The 21,219-nt window shown below is 44.9% G+C and overlaps 1 protein-coding gene and 2 long non-coding RNA genes across 4 annotated transcripts; 1 reads left to right on the top strand and 2 right to left on the bottom strand.

Annotated features, from left to right (window-relative positions):
- Nucleotides 1-264: 264 nt before the first annotated feature.
- Nucleotides 265-4,678, bottom strand: LOC132474963 (uncharacterized). The gene is made up of 9 exons (XR_009529782.1): nt 4,387-4,678; nt 4,245-4,308; nt 2,538-2,603; nt 2,364-2,462; nt 1,725-1,776; nt 1,341-1,424; nt 1,062-1,187; nt 775-852; nt 265-642 (listed from the first exon to the last, which is right to left on the bottom strand). It is a non-coding gene; the product is annotated as an uncharacterized LOC132474963 (long non-coding RNA).
- A 5,018-nt stretch (nt 4,679-9,696) lies between these two features.
- Nucleotides 9,697-17,973, bottom strand: spint2 (serine peptidase inhibitor, Kunitz type, 2). 2 transcript variants are annotated; one of them, XM_060075861.1, is made up of 10 exons: nt 17,353-17,973; nt 14,229-14,399; nt 12,943-13,011; nt 12,611-12,664; nt 12,319-12,480; nt 12,086-12,154; nt 11,825-11,992; nt 11,655-11,708; nt 10,679-10,787; nt 9,697-10,539 (listed from the first exon to the last, which is right to left on the bottom strand). In XM_060075861.1, the coding sequence occupies exons 1-10, from the start codon at nt 17,813-17,815 to the stop codon at nt 10,449-10,451; spliced, it is 1,410 nt and encodes a 469-aa protein (XP_059931844.1). In that variant the 5' UTR covers nt 17,816-17,973; the 3' UTR covers nt 9,697-10,448. The 2 variants fall into 2 exon arrangements, with proteins under 2 accessions (XP_059931844.1, XP_059931843.1); XM_060075860.1 differs by lacking the exon at nt 12,943-13,011 and having other exon boundaries at nt 17,353-17,922.
- Nucleotides 17,829-19,208, top strand: LOC132474965 (uncharacterized). Its single transcript, XR_009529784.1, has 3 exons — nt 17,829-17,937; nt 18,198-18,281; nt 18,828-19,208. It is a non-coding gene; the product is annotated as an uncharacterized LOC132474965 (long non-coding RNA).
- The last annotated feature ends 2,011 nt before the right edge of the window (nt 19,209-21,219 follow it).

The raw sequence follows: 21,219 nt of genomic DNA on the forward strand, positions 1-21,219 counted from the left end.
GTAGAGGGGGGGTCAAGGTGAGGGTAGAGGGGGGGTGAGGGTAGGGGGGGGGGGTCAAGGTGAGGGTAGAGGGGGGGGGTAGGGGGTATATAGGTGTATAGGTTAACTCATTATGGTCAGTATTAAACATCACATAATGCACAACATGCAGAAAAAGCCACACAACCAGGTAGAATTTGTTATATATGATTTTATATAAACACCATGAGTATACATTTTATAAAATCGTTTGCACATTGAAACATTTTGGGAAGTGTTTTGTCCAATGTCCGAACCCATTTTGATCACAAAGCGTATATTGTGAATCCAGCGCAGCCATCTGTCCCTAACTCTGTCCCTAACACTGAACCCCGACGCCTTGAAGGACAAGGAACCCTCCCACCGTGGGGAGGAAGGAACCCTCGATGGAACACGCTAGGTGCATCCAAACGTGCAACAGATGGTGAGAAGGTCACGTTGCGTGAGTGTGGAGGAGATGAATCCACAGGCCAAAGTCCTGTTGTGTGAGTGTGGAGTAGATGAATCCACAGGCCAAAGTCCTGTTGTGTGAGTGTGGAGTAGATGAATCCACAGGCCAAGGTCACGTTGTGTGAGTGAAGGAGATGAATCCACAGGCCAGCGATGAGTGGCGGTTGTTGATCACTGAAATGTGGACAGAGGAAAACAGCATATTGTTCAGTTGACTGTCTAGATAGTGTCACATTATCAAAAGGTTATTACACCTGTAGTCAATGAACACGATATCCATGTCATCTTCAGCAGTGGGCTACTGACCTAAGGGACTCCAGCTGGTCAGAGATACAGGCTTGACGCAGCTCAGGTGTGTGTCCCAGACTGGACACAGCATTTCAACTGCACCTTACAAAGACGGATGATATGAATACAAAAGGACACAACGATTCAGTTATCTGGCAGACCGTCCGAGCCAAAGAGTCTTGGTGAATTCAGAAGTGCGCCATGCCATGTAGTCTGAGAACTCAGGGGTGGAACCCAGCACCATTTGATGGAGAGCCCAACACCCCATCCTACCCCGTTTAGAGTTCCATCAACAACAGACTCACCTTCCAGATGCATGGCTCCTTCAGCTCTCTCCTCAGTGGATATCCCCTTGGAGTCGGGTGTCACTCGCCCCACCCTGATGTCCTTCACCAGGCAGGTCCTCCATCACCTCCCTATGCCCCGCCTTCCTGTTTGGGGACAAACGGGGCCGTTTGGCCTCAATGTCTGGGCACAATCAAAGTGGTAGTTTGATGGTCTGACATCAGTGGTAGTTTGCTATAATGTCTGGTAGTAAACTGTTGTTTCCCAGTACAAGTCATGTTTAGTTCATGCAAACATACCAGTACTACTTGTTGGCAGGCAGACTCATGGTTCTCCAGGTGCACGGCTCCTCCATCAGCTCTCCTCAGGCAAGGACTCCTGGTCTGTGTAAACAGTGGTGGTAGTTGAGCAATTGGGGGGGGGGGGTATTCTTGTGACGCCCAGTTTAAACCAAAGCCCTGGCTGGAATGTTAATGAGGGCATTGAATATGATTTGTTTTATTCTTTCCAACTTGCATAGAAACTAAAGCAAATGCAAAGCAGCTATAGTTTGTAATCTTTTAAGTCAGAACACTGAAAGATTCTAGTTGATGAAAATGCTGTTCAGTTCCATAAATAATTGAATCACTTAGTTCTGATCGTCACATGACTGAACACAATGATGACCCACAGCTGTCCTTTACCTTCCAGAGACCTCTGCAGTCGCATCGTAGCGATCGTAGATCCGAGCGGATCCTGGTGGGTCATCGATACAATCACGATATGAAAAAAAAAAAAAACATTCTCACACCTCAGTAGACAGTTTTTCTTCATTTTAAAAGGGGACATTATACCACCAGGTGTGAGTGTGATTAGCCTTACAAGCCGTTTCCAAAATCTGACACATATTACATCACTACTGGGCGTGTACACCTAGATCTGTGCTGGATAGATGAGCAACGTTTACTTCGGTCCACTGGGTAGGCTGGTAGAATGATCTGTACAGCACAGATCTAGGTGGACACGCCCACTAGTGATGTCATATGGGGCAGATTTTCAAAACCGCTTGTTAGGCTAATCACACTCACACCTGGTGGTATAATACGTCCCCTTTACAGAATAACAACTTTCAGAACTCTCCATGTGAACTTTCAGCCTCACATGGAGAGCAAAATTGTGAGTGAATAAATCCTGTTCACTCACAGCTCCATTAACCCAGCGACTTTTTTCTCAAAATCATTCTGATCAAAACGATGGCTGAAGAGACCGATGTAGGGCTGGTGGAGTGGCTAGTCTAGCAGCCTCCTCCTTCACATTGAGGTGGCAGTGTAAGGTATAATCACCTCAGGGTCGGCTGTCCTTGCCCCCCCACCGAGGGACGTCCTTCACCAGCGGGTCCTCAGCACGGCTCCATCACCACCCCTCCATCACAGAGTCCTGGTCTGGAGCAAAAAGCAGGGAATTTGCCTCATGTCCACCATGTTCAGTTCATGCGTACCAGTGCAAACCAGTACCACCTGTTGGCAGGTAGATTCATGGTCGTCCTCCAGATGCAGTTCCTCCATCAGCCAAGGCCATCGGGTCTGTAACAAACAGGGGTGGTAGTTGAGCAGTGGGTGGGATTATTCTCTGGAAGCCTCTTTTAAACCATTCTGAACCAAAGTACTGGCTTTTGGTGTAAAATGTAGAGGAATAGAAGACACTGCAAGTTAAAAAAAACAAATAAGAACCATGCACACACTTGGAAATGTGTTATGCAGGAGAATGGTAGAACATTCTGTGAATTCAACAGAACACATTTGAAATTGGACTGTTAACATTATTAAAACAGTCTTCTGCCTCAGCTGAAACTCCATATTTAAAACAAACGATAAAACTTGTAGAATTCTTGTACCAGTAGCGTAGACTCCAGCCTTCACATTGAGGGGTTAGAGTCTCAATAAAACTTCACCGATGGCTCCATTAAGCCAAGGACGGTTTTCTCTAAATCTGCCATATTAGATGACGGCTGAAGTAACCGATTTTAGAACAGAAACCGTTCAGTAGCAGTGAGTGATAATCAATTTAGAGACTGGCTGCATTCACCCCGACATCATTCTTAAGGCAGGACCTCCACCACGGCTCCTCCATCGGCTCTCGTCCACCACGGCTCCTCCGTCGGCTCTCGACCACCATGGCGCTGTCGGCTCTCGTCCACCATGGCTCCGTCGGCTCTCCTCCATCAGCCCTCCTCCTCAACCAACGCGTCCTGACCTAACAAACGGCAGTAGTTGGGTCCAAAATCAGCCATATTAGATGACGGCTGAAGTAACCGATTTTAGAACAGAAACCGTTCAGTAGCTGTGAGAGTGATAATCAATTTAGAGATTGGCTGCATTCACCCCGACATCATTCTTAAGGCAGGACCTCCACCACGGCTCCTCCGTCGGCTCTCGTCCACCACGGCTCCTCCGTCGGCTCTCGTCCACCATGGCTCCGTCGGCTCTCGTCCACCATGGCTCCGTCGGCTCTCGTCCACCATGGCTCCGTCGGCTCTCGTCCACCATGGCTCCGTCGGCTCTCGTCCACCATGGCTCCGTCGGCTCTCCTCCATCAGCCCTCCTCCTCCACCAACGCGTCCTGACCTAACATGAAACGGCAGTAGTTGGGTCCAAAATCTGGTAACAAAGCCGGGGAGGTCAAACCTGCACACCCTTGCTTTTGTAAAGGGGAAAAAATATCTAACTTCAAGTTTACAAGTTGACTCGTTGAGAAATGTATAAACTACTACTGTCAGAATGAAAATCTGAGAAAGATAATAAAAAATAATCAGCCTCAACAATTAGTTTCAGAGCGGCTTGGAGATGGTACCCTGGTCCACCCTGCTGCCCCATTACTGGTCCAGGTAGTGGGGTTACCCTCTGGTCCCCAGCCTCAGGTCCAACCAGCTGTGTTGTACAATATTTAACTAAACCTTGGGAGACGACATGCCATTTCTAAACTGCTGTAAATTAGCTTTATTAATCAACTACATTTACATTGAGGGCATTTAGCAGATGCTTTTAACCAAAGCGATGAGTACATTTTTCAGAAAGAGAAGCAATAAACTAGACACAGGTTGGACGTCTTCAGGAAGCGGACTCCCAAACACTAAATCAAGGTACTGAACCATCATAATCAAGCACATTAACATCCAATATTCATCCTTTTAACGCAAAAATCAACATTGATCGAAAGCCACTTACACCGATAGAGCCTGGTTCAACGGCTCGGCCACATCTCCTCCCACCGACCACGCTGCAGAGATCACTGAGAAGATCATAATGTTATAAAAGATTGGTAAATACTGTGGGAATCAATGTGAAAGCTTCAATATCAAACACTCACATGTGCGGTTGGATTGACATCTTCTGCATCATACAGGATCAGGACTGCAAGGCCTGGAGTTTCCCCCCGTCTGTTAGCACAACATTCATCCATTTAAAAACACCACAACGCGCTTTACATCACTGCCTCACCAATAATAAACTGAACATCAATATAAGAGTTCTTGGTCACCACGTATCTTAGTTGCCTTGTGCTTAGTTTGATTTATTCAAAAGTCAAAGGTTTATGGTAGCATTTGCGCAACAATTAACTTTACTTTTCTAAACAGCTATACCATTTGATAATACGTGAATAAGCACATTTACATTTAACCCTTCCTTTTGTTTCTGAAGTCTAGCAGAAACTATTGAGCAGATCACAGCCCAGATATTTAGAACACTAGCAATATCAATAGTAATTTAGATAGTAAAATGATACTTGGCCACATTCAGCTGCTGGGTTGTTGAAGAACTAAAAAGCCGTAGTATGTAAATGCCGTCGTCTCCATCTTTTACGCGACCCGATAAATGTGTGCGCAGAAAATCAAGAGTTGATTGTATAGCGCAGTTATCAAAGTAGTTTGTGGTATTTTGTGGGATAATTAAAAATATATATATTTTAAGAGTGCCCTTCCTAATTTCTAGTGCATAAGGATTTACCAATAATCGCAGATGGTTACCTATAGAAATGGGGCACTGCCAGATTACCTTAATTGGGTACGCTCATTAGTTATGAGGTTTACGCAAATGCCAATATTGATCGTACTGCCAGACGCCATAATAAGGTGTGGATGACATAACGCAATTGCCAATCCTGATCGTACTGCCAGACGCCATAATAAGGTGTGGATGACGTAACGCAATTGCCAATCCTGTTCGTACTACCAGTTATCCTCCACCACACAGTACTGCAGCATTAGAGCTTCACAGACTGCACAAAACTAACTACCAACCTCTACAGAAACCCCAAGCCCCGTCATACTGGAATCGTAACGTTCCAGTACGAACCATCCCTAAGTAACGTAACCAGCACCTCACCTTGAGCTGAACGACGATGAAGATCTTGTGGTCGTCTCATTGCAAAATACAGCCAACAGACTTACCTTGAGGCGATCTGGTAGTTTGTTGCTGTTGGTTTATGTACAAAATATTTTGACTAAACATTTCAGTTACCCCATTTAACTAATTATCTACCAATTAACAATGCTTGCCAGTGTACAAAAAAAGCTAACTAATCCGTCTTTTGGCTACTTCCTCGCTTCACATCGCATGAGCATTGTCATATTGATCCGGGTGTGGTCTGAGTGGCCAGAGATGCATGTTAGGATACTGTGCTGTCTGAAGTCTACTGTTCTGTAGACGTGCCCCCCTCCGGAGAAACAGTGTTCAAAAGGGCTGTTGCATCAGTTACATGACCTGGAACATCCGTCAAGACTGTGACAGGGACTCCCCAAGGAGAGACACCATGGGTAGGATGCGAGGGCTCTTTCTCAGCGACTAGAATACACCACAGCGCCTACGGGAGGGAACCATTGCACACATTTCAATATTCCTCTTCATAGATCTTGAAGCCCCAGCGAGGATTTCTTTTCCTCCTCAGCTGAAGAAGAGCTTGGTTACAGCATGAAGAGAACCCTAGTTGGGATGTTACCAAGATGGTTTCTGATTCAAAGGGGGACCCAACTCCCAGGTCCAGCTAGCATCGACAAATGCATTGCAATTCAGCCCAAGAAAAACTTGCATCCCAGCACAGGAGTCCAGAAGATACAATCCACAGGGCCTGCCAGCCAACTATCATGTCGGGGCTAGAAAGGGCAGCCACGTCGCAGTCTTTCAAGCTTGAAGGACCATTTCCTAAAATGTTGTGATGTATAATAAGTGCGTATCCCCATGTCATCACGATCACACATGGTATGCCTCGTCACCCTGATCACGCCCGGATGAAGAACCCCAGGCCAGGTAGAACCCCGACTACATGAACAACCAGGCCAGGTAGAACCCTGACTACATGAACAACCAGGCCAGGTAGAACCCTGACCACATGAACAACCAGGCCAGGTAGAACCCTGACCACATGAACAACCAGGCCAGGTAGAACCCTGACTACATGAACAACCAGGCCAGGTAGAACCCTGACCACATGAACAACCAGGCCAGGTAGAACCCTGACCACATGAACAACCAGGCCAGGTAGAACCCTGACCACATGAACAACCAGGCCAGGTAGAACCCTGACTACATGAACAACCAGGCCAGGTAGAACCCTGACTACATGAACAACCAGGCCAGGCAGAACCCTGACCACATGAACAACCAGGCCAGGCAGAACCCTGACCACATGAAGAACCAGGCCAGGCAGAACCCTGACCACATGAAGAACCAGGCCAGGCAGAACCCTGACCGCATGAAGAACCAGGCCAGGCAGAACCCTGACCGCGTGAAGAACCAGGCCAGGCAGAACCCTGACCGCATGAACATCAGGCCAGGCAGAACCCTGACCGCATGAACAACCAGGCCAGGTAGAACCCTGACCACATGAAGAACCAGGCCAGGCAGAACCCTGACCACATGAACAACCAGGCCAGGCAGAACCCTGACCGCATGAACAACCAGGCCAGGCAGAACCCTGACCGCATGAACAACCAGGCCAGGTAGAACCCTGACCGCATGAACAACCAGGCCAGGTAGAACCCTGACCGCATGAACAACCAGGCCAGGTAGAACCCTGACCGCATGAACAACCAGGCCAGGTAGAACCCTGACCGCATGAACAACCAGGCCAGGTAAAACCCTGACCGCATGAACAACCAGGCAAGGTAGAACCCTCGCCATGCCCACCTGAAGAGCCACAGGCAGTCCAGTTGTTTTCCTTCAGACTCAAACTCTTCCGCTTTGATGAGCCTGAGAACAGGGACGGGATTTGATGGAAGTGGTGAGAAGGTAATCTGATTAGGTCACCCCAGTGGTGGGATGGTAGGTATCGGACATCCCAGTAGCTGGTAGGTTTCGGACATCCCAGTAGCTGGTAGGTTTCAGACATCCCAGTAGCTGGTAGGTTTCAGACATCCCAGTAGCTGGTAGGTTTCAGACATCCCAGTAGCTGGTAGGTTTCAGACATCCCAGTAGTTGGTAGGTTTCAGACGTCCCAGTAGTTGGTAGGTTTCAGACGTCCCAGTAGTTGGTAGGTATCGGACGTCCCAGTAGTTGGTAGGTATCGGACGTCCCAGTAGTTGGTAGGTAGGTCATGAACGGACCAGACCTTGAACAGAGCAGGGATTGGTTGGTAGGTCTTTACAGTAGGATTCTCCTCATCCCATATGAACAGCAGGCCGATGAGCCCTCTGCTGGCTCAGATGCAAGCCTTTCTCAGGCTGAACTGCAGAGTAATGGAGGAGGCCAGCTGGTCCTGGAAGTTCGGTCCTCTTAAATCAGAACCTATCGCGGTAAGATCCCACCAAGGACCCTTTTCGTGACTGCAGCTGTGCTCTACTCCAGCTGCGGAGGTAGAGAAACCGTAGCTACGGCTTCAAGATGTATGGTGGGCAACGTTGAAAGGTGCTCCATGGTTCTCTAGCGAAGGACCGAGGTGGTGTTCTAGTCGTTGAGGAAGAGCCCTCACATCTCATCCCCGGGCGTTTCTCCTTTAGGTGAGAGCCTGTCACCATCTTGAATGACATCCCAGTTCATGTAAATGACTTCACAACCACCTCTTAGACACATGCCTTCACCTGAAGGGGGCAAGTCTACAGAGCTGGAGGCTTCAGACAGCGCAGAACCCTAGCATGCATCTCTGATCACTCAATCTGAACCCTCATCAGTACGGTAACTCATGTGGCGTGATGCAAAGTTCAGGAAGTAGTGGCGAAGCATGTCGAAAGAAAATCTAGACAAAACCTTGGAGTATGTTTTGGCTGCACTCTGAAACCCTATGTTACTATTCTCACAATTCACTTGGAACCTATACTACAACCCTTCTAACACAGCATTGACACATGTTCAAACTAAACAGGTAATTAGCCCAAGTACCAACAAAAAACATTATTTAAATCATTCACCTTTCCACCTCAGCCAACGAGGAGGCCAAAACAATGCCCCAGCATAAAGAGGAAATATAAGGACTTACAGTTCGCAGTTTCTTCTTCATGGTTCAGTTTTGATACTCACAGAATCACTTTCTCCTCCTTGACCTGTGAAGTAACGGAACGAGCAGATTCGTTTTAGTGCTCAAACCACACCACTGAGGCAAAGTTGATTCAAGCCAACTTAATTTGAATTAATCATGCATTCCTTTCCCCAAATATTGGCACCAATCTTCTCCAAACGACAGTCCTTTAACCTGTAGAAACTTCATTAAAACTTGATACTAATCATTTTTTTTAACTTTATTTTGGCAGTTGTGTATAGTTTAGCTGCATCTAGACTAATATACTTGAAAGAAATATATCAAATTCTTAAGGGTTTTAACTTTTAATTTGTTTTTAAAAGGCAAAAATCCACCTAATAAAACGATCAAGGGCTTAATAAAAAACATGATTTGGCAAACGCATCAGACTCTATAGACGTCTTAAATCAGCCCACACAACTAGCACATTGAATCCACATTTAACCACACCACCTGAATAAATAAATGGCCTATAACCACGCAAAAACACTACAAATGATGTCCAATTACATCAAGAACCAACATTAAACATCAAGTAAGCCTAGTAGGAAAATAAACGTTCTACTCACAGCAGGTCCAGATGTCTTTACTTCGAAAAGCGTTCGTTACAAGAACTGTCATTTGTCACACAAAACCGGGAAACTCCAACCAAGTTCTGGTTAAACTCCTAAAGTATACATCACCGTACCTGGGAGACGTTAGACGGTTAGTGGGGAGACCGACCTGCTTAATTTGGCCTACTGAGCAGCAGAAAGGGAGGGTTAGAGATGACTGAGCACGAATCGCCACAGGTGAACTCATTAGCGCGGAGCGTGTCACTAATTAGTTAAACCACGTGCAGATGCGGCCCAGCGGGTTGCCTTGGTAACGGATATGCGACCACGCAAATACAATCCGCCGCCACGTGTCGCATTCATATATTTATTTATTTATTTATTATAGATTTATATATATATATTCATTCATTTATTTATTATTATGATAATAATAATAATACGTGAAGCTATCCGTGGTGGTGAGGAAACGTGCGTGAAGCGCATGCGGCATAGTGCCAAACCTAAGGATTCCCTGGTTTACAGGCGGCTAAAGGTGATCAGGAAGGGGGAAAAACATTACCACGCTCCCGTCCCCCCGACCAGCCCAACCTAAGAAACCCCCAGGTGACAGAGATTGAGAGGTCCATTTTTATTGAAGAGAATATACAGAGGTCAGCACAACGATAATAAGGGACACAAACATTTAATGATTTGTCTGTTTGAAGCACATGTGAAAAAAATTGAGAATATCGTTTATATGAATCAGAGTGGTGTCCAGTCCACAACACTAACAAATCATTTACATTCAGATTGTTCATTGAGGAAAAAAAATGTCACAGGTTAAGATTCTATTAAAAGCAATGAGTAACAGTTTTAAAAGAGCATTTCACAACATCCTTCAGGTCTGTAGCCCATAGAAGCTAGGGCTGATTAACCGATAAAAGAAATACAGATAAAAAAAATAAAAAAGGTTCCTTCTTAAGTGTTTGTTTGCAGAAAAATTATTGTATTTCACAGAATAATAAATTGAAGTTTATCTCTGGCTCGTTCTACACGGGCATGCCAGCAAGCCAGGGTTAGAGGTCTTACCAAGGTCGCGTTAACAGCTTTAATTTCTAAATAGTACCTGAGAAACGCACGTGGGCTTAGAGTTCAAACTCATTTATGGCAGAACGAGTGCCTCCATGACAGGTCGAGAGGAAGGCTACACATCAGGCTTACATTGACAACAGTGGAAAGTGGCCCCGTCCTGTTTCAGAGTAGTAGTTGTTCGAGTGGAAGTAGCAGTAGTACGTTGACAGTTTCACACAAATAAAGAAAAGCTCTATCACAGGAGCCCAGGAGACCACCTGAGCTCAGGGCCGAGCGTGAAGCCGGGCCCTGGCATTACACCTTGCCCGTCCTGGGGCTCTCTGGGACGGACAGAGACTCCAGGGATGAGTGCTCTCCCTGGTCGGGCAGCAGCTCCTCTTTATCACTGCGGAGAGGAGACCAGATCAGGTCAGTGCAAAGCTCTGTCGGCTCCTTCTGGTTACGGGTTCAGGGTAAGTTGCGCGTGTGTGTGTGTGTGAGGTGCTGCGTGCGTTTGAGGCGCTGCGTGTGATCGGGTGACTGACCTGATTGTGGTGCTGCGGCGTAGGACTTTGTTGCGGTGGAGGGTGATCATGATCAGACCGGTCAGAACCAGAACAGAGATCACCGCCAGGGTACCAACGAGGAAGAATGCTGGAAGACCATGCAGAAAGACGGAGAAGGTCAAATATTGTGGTAGATATGATATTAGGGTATATTCAGGTTAATTAATTGTATCATTATGCCCTTGTGATTATACAGCTGTATTCTTCCTGTATAGTTAAGAATTAGACTTTTCTTTTACAATAAAAACACACACACACACACACACACTAGAGTAGATATCAGGATAGACATCAGGGTATATATACACTAGGGTACACATCAGGGTATATACTAGGGTACATAACAGAGTATATACAGTATATACGTCTAGGGTACACATCAGGGTATATATACTAGGGTACATAACAGAGTATATACAGTATATACGTCTAGGGTACACATCAGGGTATATATACTAGGGTACATAACAGAGTATATACAGTATATACGTCTAGGGTACACATCAGGGTATATATACTAGGGTACATAACAGAGTATATACAGTATATACGTCTAGGGTACACATCAGGGTATATATACTAGGGTACATAACAGAGTATATACAGTATATACGTCTAGGGTACACATCAGGGTATATATACTAGGGTACATAACAGAGTATATACAGTATATACGTCTAGGGTACACATCAGGGTATATATACTAGGGTACATAACAGAGTATATACAGTATGTACGTCTAGGGTACACATCAGGGTATATATGCTAGGGCACATAACAGAGTATATACAGTATATACGTCTAGGGTACACATCGGGGAATATATACACTAGGGTACATAACAGAGTATATACAGTATATACGTCTAGGGTACACATCAGGGTATATATGCTAGGGTACATAACAGAGTATATACAGTATATACGTCTAGGGTACACATCAGGGTATTTGCCACCTGGAGAGCGGTCCCTTCCTCCAACGGTCCCCTGGGCATCCTGACCTGTGTGACCTGTGAACCAGAGAGAGGTCAGAGTTAACAGTTCATCTGGGCCGGGTCCACACTAGGGGTCAGAGGTTAAGGGGGTTGGAGGCCATCAGAGGTCATGGGTTAAAGGTCATGTGTACCTCGCCCGTCACACTTGGACATGCAGTCATCCAGTGTCTCGTAACGGTTCTTGTTGCCCCGGCAACCTCCGTAGATGAAGGAGAGGCAAGAGCCGGTGCTGGGCTGGTAGAAGAAGCGAGGGAAGGCTGCGCGACACGGACCCGGCTCAGGGCCCTCCAGGCAGTGGTCTAGAGGTCAGAGGTCAGAGGTCAGGGTCAGCCCTGATGGTGATACATTATGTTCAGTGCCTCAGCGTCCTCTGTGGGTCGCTCCTGGCTTACCTTTGCTGTCCTGGGGTTCCATCGGAATCATTTTGCCTTTGGATTTTTTGGGAGACGGCAACACAGTGACTATTATGGGATGAGAGAGCACAGGACACTTACTATACATGCCACAACACATCCCTTTACAGAGAGACTCAGACAAAGAGTCAAATAGCCAGAGAGCCCGAGACCGAGAGACCCGTGTTCGTGAGAGTGAGGGAGACCCAGAGAGGTAGTGAGGCAGGTTCTACCTGTGCAGGCGACCTTGCAATTCTCCTGGCTGCCGTAGTTGTTCTTGTTGCCCCTGCATCCCCCATAGATGAATGATTGACAGGTGTGTGTGTCGCTGTTGTAGTACCATCTAGGCAGAGCCGCACGGCACGGTCCCACCGCTGGCGCCACCCCACAGAGATCTGGAGGTCAGAGGTCAGGGTTAGGACAGGATATGACCTCATTGTCTGCAGTTCTATTTATTCTCTCTGATCACCCATCTCTCTTCCTCTTTTTCTGATCTCTCTCTCTCTCTCTCTCGTTGGTACCTACGTGCAAACTCGTCTTCAGAAATCTCTGGTAGAGGGACATCGGAGGTAGGAGGAACTGGAGACAGAGACAGCAAGCGAGAGAGTTACACAGAAAGACAGACACAGAGAGACCGAGCTTGAGAGAGTGGAATGTTATTATTGTCTGTTCCGTATACCAGATGCCACTAGAAGGAAGGAATATGTTGATGAGCAACTATGCAGGTGTGGCTTATTTAGATGTGGGAGGAGTCTTGTCTAATCTCCATGCAGGTCTGTGTGTGTGTTTGTATCTTGAGGAGCCGTGATTGGTTATCGTCACGGTAACAGCATTATTGAAGAGATGAGATGGGTTACCGGGCGCCTCAGCGGGAGCTGTTGGATATGAACCATTGGCAGGGCGGGATCGGAGTCTCCCATTTGGTCCTGGGACAGGGAGGACATCACCATGGTTACAGCTCACACACATGTGGATGGTGGGGGAGGAGTCATGTAGTGAGTAGGATGGGTAATGCAAGGACTGGGAGGGTTTATGTTAGGAATAGGGCAGGGTGTAAAGTAAGTGGAAGGGGTTATGTAATGAGTGTGAGGGGCTTTATATTGAGTGTGAGGGGCTGTATAGTGAGTGGGAGTGGTTATGTGAAGGGTTAAGTGAATGTGTGTTTCTGTAGACCTACATCTACTCTTCTTGATGTAGACCGTATTCTTGTGAACAAAGCATTCAACAATCTTCTTTATTGATTTGATATGGACAGAGATAAAAATGTTCACATTGAACACAGTCGTAGCAGGTGGAGATACGGATCCATACGTTACTTTGTGAGGACTAAATGGAGACAAATAGATCCAAGTGAAAACAATGGTAAGTCTACAGTGCATCACTATATTGAACATGGATTTAACCCCCGATATAGCCTAGGTCCACATGGTGTAGTGCACAGCGCGAACAATAGAGCATTCATTAATAGACTGATGTGGTCTGACTTTGGTTATCGTTGACTGGGTGAAGAAGGTGCATAATTCCTGGCTGCGAGAACTAAGAGGAGGAGTTAATTTGACTTCCAAAACGCCACCAGTGTATTTTAGGCCGTTGAGATGTGGAAATTCTTTCATTTAGACCCATTTGGCCTTTTATATGTGCGTATTTGAGCGCTAGTGTGCGCTGCTGTTTGTGTGCGGGTGAATGTTTGTGTATATGATCATGCGTTTGTCGACTAAACCGGTCAGACAACATGTAGAACCCACACCCAACCCTAACCCGCATGCAAACCTTAATCCCAGAAACAAACCCCAACCAGCCTTTACCCTGACACAACACCTGCATCTGAATGTTCTGGTCCCATACCACAACAAACATTCTCCTTAACAACATTCCTTCTCTCCCTTAGAGACATGCAAATCTCTCTCTCTGCATAGGCAGAGATCTATACCCATCTCCACCCACGCCCACGCCCCCAAATGTTTAGAGTAGCTAAGCTAACAGCGAAGAGCAGGCAAACCCAATTCGGACTGAAAGAGTTGACGGCAGCATGCACAGAGCCACTGTTGCTTTAGCTACTGCGACGTGTGTGTTAGCATACCATCTGATATAGCCACGTTGGGCTCGTTTCTACAACATCATAACGCCTCCAGAATCGCTGTACCTTTGACCCCCTCACAAGCAGTCTCACACTCCCGCACACTCTCGAAGTTGTTTCCGTTGCTCTCACAGCCTCCGTAGATGAATTTCCGACAGCTCTGGGTGTACATATCGTAGTAGAACCGTGGGAAGGCGGCCTTGCAGGAACCCACCTTCATAAGCCTCCTGCACTGATCTGAGGGAGAGAAAGAGTGACTACAGATACAAACACTAGGGCTGGGTATCGTGACCAATTTCCTAAATCGATTCTATTTGATTCATAAAGGTTCTGAATCGATTAATCACGATTCAATTCGATTCAATCTGCTCTTAAATTATGAAAATGGCTCAACTGCGTTACAAAATACACATGTACTTTATTTTTTCTCTTCATCTTTAACAACAGGTTTTAAGTGAAAACTTGTAAATTGGACAGTTTAAACTTGAGCTGCAAATAAAACTGTCTCAAGTCTCAAAAGTGCCATTTTTAAATTAGAAAGGAATTGCAAGTGAAAGTGTAATGGAACTACTACAACATTCCATCATTGCAAATTGCATTAAGGCATTGTTTATAAAAGTGCAAAAATAATAATAATGGTAACAAAAAAAAAAGAACAAAAAAAGTAAATAATCGATCTCATGCCCTATGTATCGATATTGCCAAACTTAAATGAAATCGATCCAAAATCGATTAAATCGATTTTATTACGCAGCCCTAACAAACACACTTCCAAATCTGCTAGGAGAAAGAAAACGTAGAACCAATCTTCATTGGCCTCCTGCAGTAATTAATTTATATTTAACTATAACTCCCCTACACCTGCTATCTGCAAACAACCTCATTCAGGGGGACTCGTTGTGGAAGATCGTGGGTAGGTTGAAGTCAAGCCGGGATGCTGTATCTCAAACGGTAACCAGTTCATGAAGTGGTGTTAGATCTAAACATCTACAAGATAATCTCTGTAAACAAAGTCTGTGTTCACTTAACTTATGTAGTGGACACTAATAGTACACTATTGACCCGTGTTAGATATTGCTCCTGTGCTTGTTCAGAATGCTGCTGCTAGAGTTCTAACAAAGACCAAAAAAATGTAACATATTACACCAATTCTCAAATCGTTACATTGGCTTCCAGTAGGTCAGAGAATTGATTTTAAAATCATGTTGCTAAAAATCCCTATATGGTTTTGGCCCAAAATATTTAACTGATATGCTTCCACTACATAAGCCTTTAAGTTCTAGACCACTAAGATCCTCTGAGACCAATCTGTTAATTATCCCCAGAGTAAACACGAAACATGGGAAAGCAGGATTTAGTTACTATGCAACAAATAGCTGGAATAAACTCCTAGAGGATTTAAGACTTGCCCCAACTCTGAGCACCTTTAAAACAAGACTGAAGACTTTTATGTTTGCTTTAGCTTTCTGCTAAATCTTAAGAAAAAAAAAAGCTTCTTCTAAAAAGCTTTTTTAACTTTGCCTTTATTTTAATACTAAAACTAACCTTTTTAACTTTCTATTTTACCCATTTCTTTGCATATGTTTTCTTTTACTTATCTATTATTTTATTTTATTGTGTGACAATGTTTATATGTGAAGCACTTTGAGTCTGCCTTGTGTATGAAAAGTGCTATATAAATAAAGTTGCCTTGGCTTGCCTTGCCTCCTTGACAGTTCATTTGTATAAAGAACCAGTGTGTGCCTGAAAGTCTCTATGGAGGAAGTGGATGACATAGAAAACCCCTTTGCATCATGGGATATGTGGAAATATGTGTGTATCAGTTGTATAGTATGGTGCAATGAGAGTATTGAGTAGTGACTATGTGGGGGACTAGAATTGTACACCCACATTTCAGACAGCACTATAAAATGGTGATGCCCTAAGAAGAGCATTGTGTTAGGAAGTGGTCAGGGGTCAAACCAGGATGTTAGATCTACATTGTTTCTGGAAATAATGACATGTTTCTGTGAGGTTCTTGTAGAGTAAACTAACAGGAAGTTGTTGACCGATACTCCTTGTTAAATGTGCTCATCCGAGGGTGCAACTACGCAGACATCACCGTTGCTTATCATCAGAACGCTTACTTCAACTTAACCATCATAACACCTTGACTTAACCGAATACCTAAACTAACCCATCTCTAAACTAACATCGACCCTGACCATTCAAACCCAATACCTAAACTAATCATCTCTAATGAATACCTAAACGAACCATCCCTAAACTAATACACTAACCACGTCTAACCCAACATCTAAACTTAAAAATCTCTAGCCCTTTACCTAAACTAACCATCTCTAACTAACCCAATGCATTAGTACTAGGAGTTACCTAACCGGATGGTCCACATCTTCCTCGAACTATGCAGCACAACGAATGAAAGGTGAGACGCCAGGAGTGGTTGGGCGTGGAGGACATAGCTTGTGTGCGCAATGCAACTTTCCCCAACGCTCACACCACAACGCTGAATGCTTTCCACTGGGACCAGAAAGACTACTTACACAACTTTAAGATAACAACTGCTAGTAACACAGAACCAATCAATCATCCTAATAGTGTGCATTGTCCAAAAGCAATGGTGACGCAGCAGGCATTTTGTCTCTTTAACCTAGACTAGACCCAACCTTGTACCTGGTACTGTACCTGTACTAATCCACCCTACTGGTATTAACTAAGCCTCTAGTATTAACCTTTTTTTTTGCCTGCTTTACACTAGAAACAAACATTGGGATTCAAGGGGCATCTCAAAATAAAATAGCTTAGTCCTTCTAGATAGTTATTCTGGCAAGAGAATAAACGGTTTAAAAACATAACCAGACTGTTTACCACCTCAGGTGAATATCTCTCTCTCTCTTTCATTTTACTCTGAAATAACATGAATGGAAGTTTAGATGTCTGGGGATACGCAGCACAGCAGTCAGGTAGCTATTTAAAGCTATAATAAACTGCGTATTTTGTGTATTTAGGTAAAGCATTATGAAAAATGTGCTTGCACAATAAAGCATACAAAAACAATTGCCTTTCCCTCTGAGCTAAGCCCCGGATATTTCAAAAACCTAGAAATGCCCCTGGTACTTACCATACCACTACTAGCCAATACTGACAAAACATATAACTGTATTCACAAACCTCTCCGGTATTAACTAACCCTTTTCAAAGTTGGTGGAATTCCCCTCGCTCCGAGCCCGTGCGTCGGTAGACAGTGAAGGGAGTTCGGTGGCGTTCTGCCTGTCCGTCTCCACCTGCGTCTTCTTGCGGTAGACCTTGAATTGTGTGCTGGGCTGGAGGAGACACACGTCCCGGCCGTCCTGCATGCAGCTGACCAGCTGGCACTCCGGGGTTCCGTCCGCCGGGGTGCCAATCATAGCGAGCTGGCAGGCGGTCTCGGCGCAGCACGCCATCTGGCAGTGTTCCATGTCATGCACGTCGCGGAGCACCGATAGTTTACGTGCCCCGGCGTCCAGGGAACTGGGGTCGAGACCCTGCGCCGCGTCAATTTTCCAATCCCATTCGCACACTGCACTGTAGGAGGTCGGGAAAACAGCGTTTAAGAGAAGAATTACCACCCAAACTCCTAGGAGATCCATTGGCCTGGTCATTTCTTTCAGCATTGCCCACTGTTGACGCGGTCTTCAAACTGTTGATGCTCTAGTTCTACTTCTAGTGTGAAACACTTCCTTGTTTGGGGACCTTTTGTTGTCTGATGAAAAAACACCTCACCGGAACTCTCAAGGTGAGCTCTGGCCCCTCCCACACGCAGGCGCGCGCGCACACACACACACACACACACACACACACACACACACACACACACACACACACACACACACACACACACACACACACACACACACACACACACACACACACACACACACACACACACACACACACACACACACACACACACACACACACACACACACACACACACACCCGCGCAAATGGTAAAAAGCTATGCGATGTGAACTAATATTGGTTTGGCCTCTACAGGTGTTCTACACGCAGTTCATCGGACAAACCGCTAGATGGGGACCGAGTGCATATTCTATCACCTGCGTCCATCATATCAGACTAGTAGGCCTACATCATGTTCGCACATTGGGCCACAGAAGGTTCAGATGATAGGCCTATATTAAATGTATTTATTTATACGTTTATTTCTCTCTTTGATTTTCTGTATTTTTTACTAACTATTTCTCTCTCTCTCTTATGTATAATTAAATATAGAAATGTGCAAACAGAGCTCTCTAACGTTGCACTCAAATATGTAAATAATAGTATGTAAAATTGAATACAAAATACAATCAGCCTAATAATGCTTTTGCTGTTAAAACAACAAAAAATAAAAAAATAGAAATATATATAAAAACAAGTAGAGATAACTTTAGGTCAAATGAAAAATGTGTGTGTAGAGGGGATGTCTTATGTCATACCTGTTTTATGCGCAACCCCTTTTAACAGAACCCCCCTTCCCACACACACTCAATCAGAGACACACACACACGTACACACACACACACACACACACACACACACACACACACACACACACACACACACACACACACACACACACACACACACACACACAAACATGAATGCTGTTTTGTTTGTTTTCAGTTATTCTGGACCATGATGCGAACCGATGCCAGCCGTTGTTCTGTTGGGCCAGAGGAGGAAGTGATGTCAGATGGAGGGGAGGAAGTGATGTCAGATGGAGGGGAACATGGCAAAGCTCCTCGACCTAAAGACCAAGCGTAGACACTTAGATATAATTACCGGCCTGTTCGTCTATCTGTCTGTGTCTATCTGTCTGCCTCTCTGTCGGCCTCTCTGTCTGTAACGCTGTCCGTTCTCTGTCAGTCCTTCTCTCTTTGTCTACATTCCTGTCTACCTGTCTGTCTATCTGTCTGTCTTTCTGTGTCTACCTGTCTGTATCTCTCTCTACAAATCATCCTCCGCCAACTTCCAGAAAATAACTTCCTTCTTTGAGTATTTTGAAAAGCCCTATATAAAATTACTAAATTATTATTATTACCAGTCTGTGTGTCTGTCTACCTACTTCTTTTATTTTTTTCATTTTACAGGGCATTCTACGATATAGAGGTAACACACACACACACACACACACACACACACACACACACACACACACACACACACACACACACACACACACACACACACACACACACACACACACACACACACACACACACACAGTGCATGTAAAGGTTGTAAAGTGTTATGGATGGATTTTGTGGCCACTTATTACCAAGTTACCATAGTGACTAAGTAAACACAGTGACGAATATGTTCACCCCTTGCTCTGCGTTATCTGGACTCTCTCTCTCTCTCTCTCTCTCTCTCTCTCTCTCTCTCTCTCTCTCTCTCTCTCTCTCTCTCTCTCTCTCTCTCTCTCTCTCTTCAAAACTAATTGTGGAAAACTAAGAGTGCATAAAGAAGTTCAGTATCTCCTATAAACAGATAAATGAAAGATACACTGTTCAAACACTGTATTTACAATGTGGAAGAAATAGTGCAGTTTAACAAAGGTGTGCTAGTGGTTAAAGTCCAGTGGGATAAGTCAGTTTATGGGGATTAAGGTTTGTCTTTCATCAGGTGTTAGCATCTGGAGTGTTTTCAAAGTCCTTGCATGTCTGTATGATCAGTTGGAATTGTGTGTTTCTGAAGCCTTCTTCGCATGACTGGCAGGGAGTTAGGTAGTGCAGCTCTGTTTCCAGTTGGCTTTGTGTGCAGTGGGAGAACAGCCTGTCTTCTCTTGTGAGCCAGCTCTGTCTGTGGCATCCCTTCTCGATGGCCAGGCTGTGTTACTGTTCACGGTGGTCAGGTATTCTGTAACGGTGTACTCTCTGTTTAGGGAGAAGTAGCAGGCCAATTTACCCTGATTTTTGGTAAATTCTTTCCAATGCGCCATTGGGTTGCCTATTGTTTTCTTATAATTTGGTTTTGCCTGATGTCTTGGTTGTTGTGTGTTGGGCCGAGTCCCAGGACAAGCTGGCTAAGAGTAATGTTTTCTGGATGTAACTCTCTGTGGGTGAGGGCCTTGTTGTGGAGTGTGTTGTTGTGGAGTGTGTTGCTGTTGCTGTCACCCCACTTCTATTTATTTCCCTCTATCCTCTCTCTCCCTCTCTCTCTCCCTCTCTCTCTCCCTCTCTCTCTCTGTATCATTGTATCTCTCTTTCCCTCCCCCACCTCCTGTAACTCCTCATTACACACAAACACAAAAAACACACAAACACACAGGGGTAATGTGTCATCAATAGACATTTGTCTAATGTATTGTTGTCTTGGTTTAATCCCCGATCATGAGACACTAGAGCTCATCTGTCCCCTAGACTTCCTGAAAGGAAGAACTATGACTATTGTCTGTAGCATCAGACAGACAGGTCTGACTGCATCGTCAATAAATGGAGGAGATAGACTGGTCCGACTGGATTCTTGATTTCCAGAGACAAAATGGTTCAGGGAATCTGCTGTATTCTACTCAGTCCAAAAATTTAAATAAAATGCATAAAGGAGATACAACTTTCAATCAGAAATGCATCCAAGGAAAATGTCTCTATTGTAAAAAAGTGTCAGAATAAGAACAGTTTTCTCCTCGCTAATGGACTGTGCGTTGAGAGTCTGTAGTGGAGTTCTTACCCTCCTTATGTTACTCCTGCTCGTCTTGCTGCTTCCTCTTCCTCACCCTAACCCTTAAATTTAACGATAAAGTATAATTAAGTTGAAGTGAAGGTTGTGCTCCAGCTTCCCACTAGGGGGCAGCAAAGAACTTCCGCGTTAGAGCAGCTCTTCAAAAGTAGAAGGAAGTTATGATCTGTAAAAAAAAAAATGTTTATGTTTTCACTCTAAAAACTCTTCTGTCTGCACATAGAACCAGTTCTACTAGATCAGGTCAGGGTTATCCCTACGGAGGGATGTGTGTGTGTGTGTGTGTGTGTGTGTGTGTGTGTGTGTGTGTGTGTGTGTGTGTGTGTGTGTGTGTGTG

The sequence above is a fragment of the Gadus macrocephalus genome, chromosome 16 (assembly GCF_031168955.1).
Source record: "Gadus macrocephalus chromosome 16, ASM3116895v1".
Taxonomy (NCBI): domain Eukaryota; kingdom Metazoa; phylum Chordata; class Actinopteri; order Gadiformes; family Gadidae; genus Gadus; species Gadus macrocephalus.

Bases quoted from the DNA above. Each gene is read 5' to 3' on its own strand.
- spint2 (XM_060075861.1), bottom strand. From the start codon at position 17,815: ATGCTGAAAGAAATGACCAGGCCAATGGATCTCCTAGGAGTTTGGGTG. The intron at 14,400-17,352 runs GTTAGTTAATAC...TCTCTCCCTCAG, and splicing joins TTCCACCAACTTTGAAAAGG to ATCAGTGCAGGAGGCTTATG. The intron at 12,155-12,318 runs GTAGAACCTGCC...ATCCCATAATAG, and splicing joins TTGCAAGGTCGCCTGCACAG to TCACTGTGTTGCCGTCTCCC.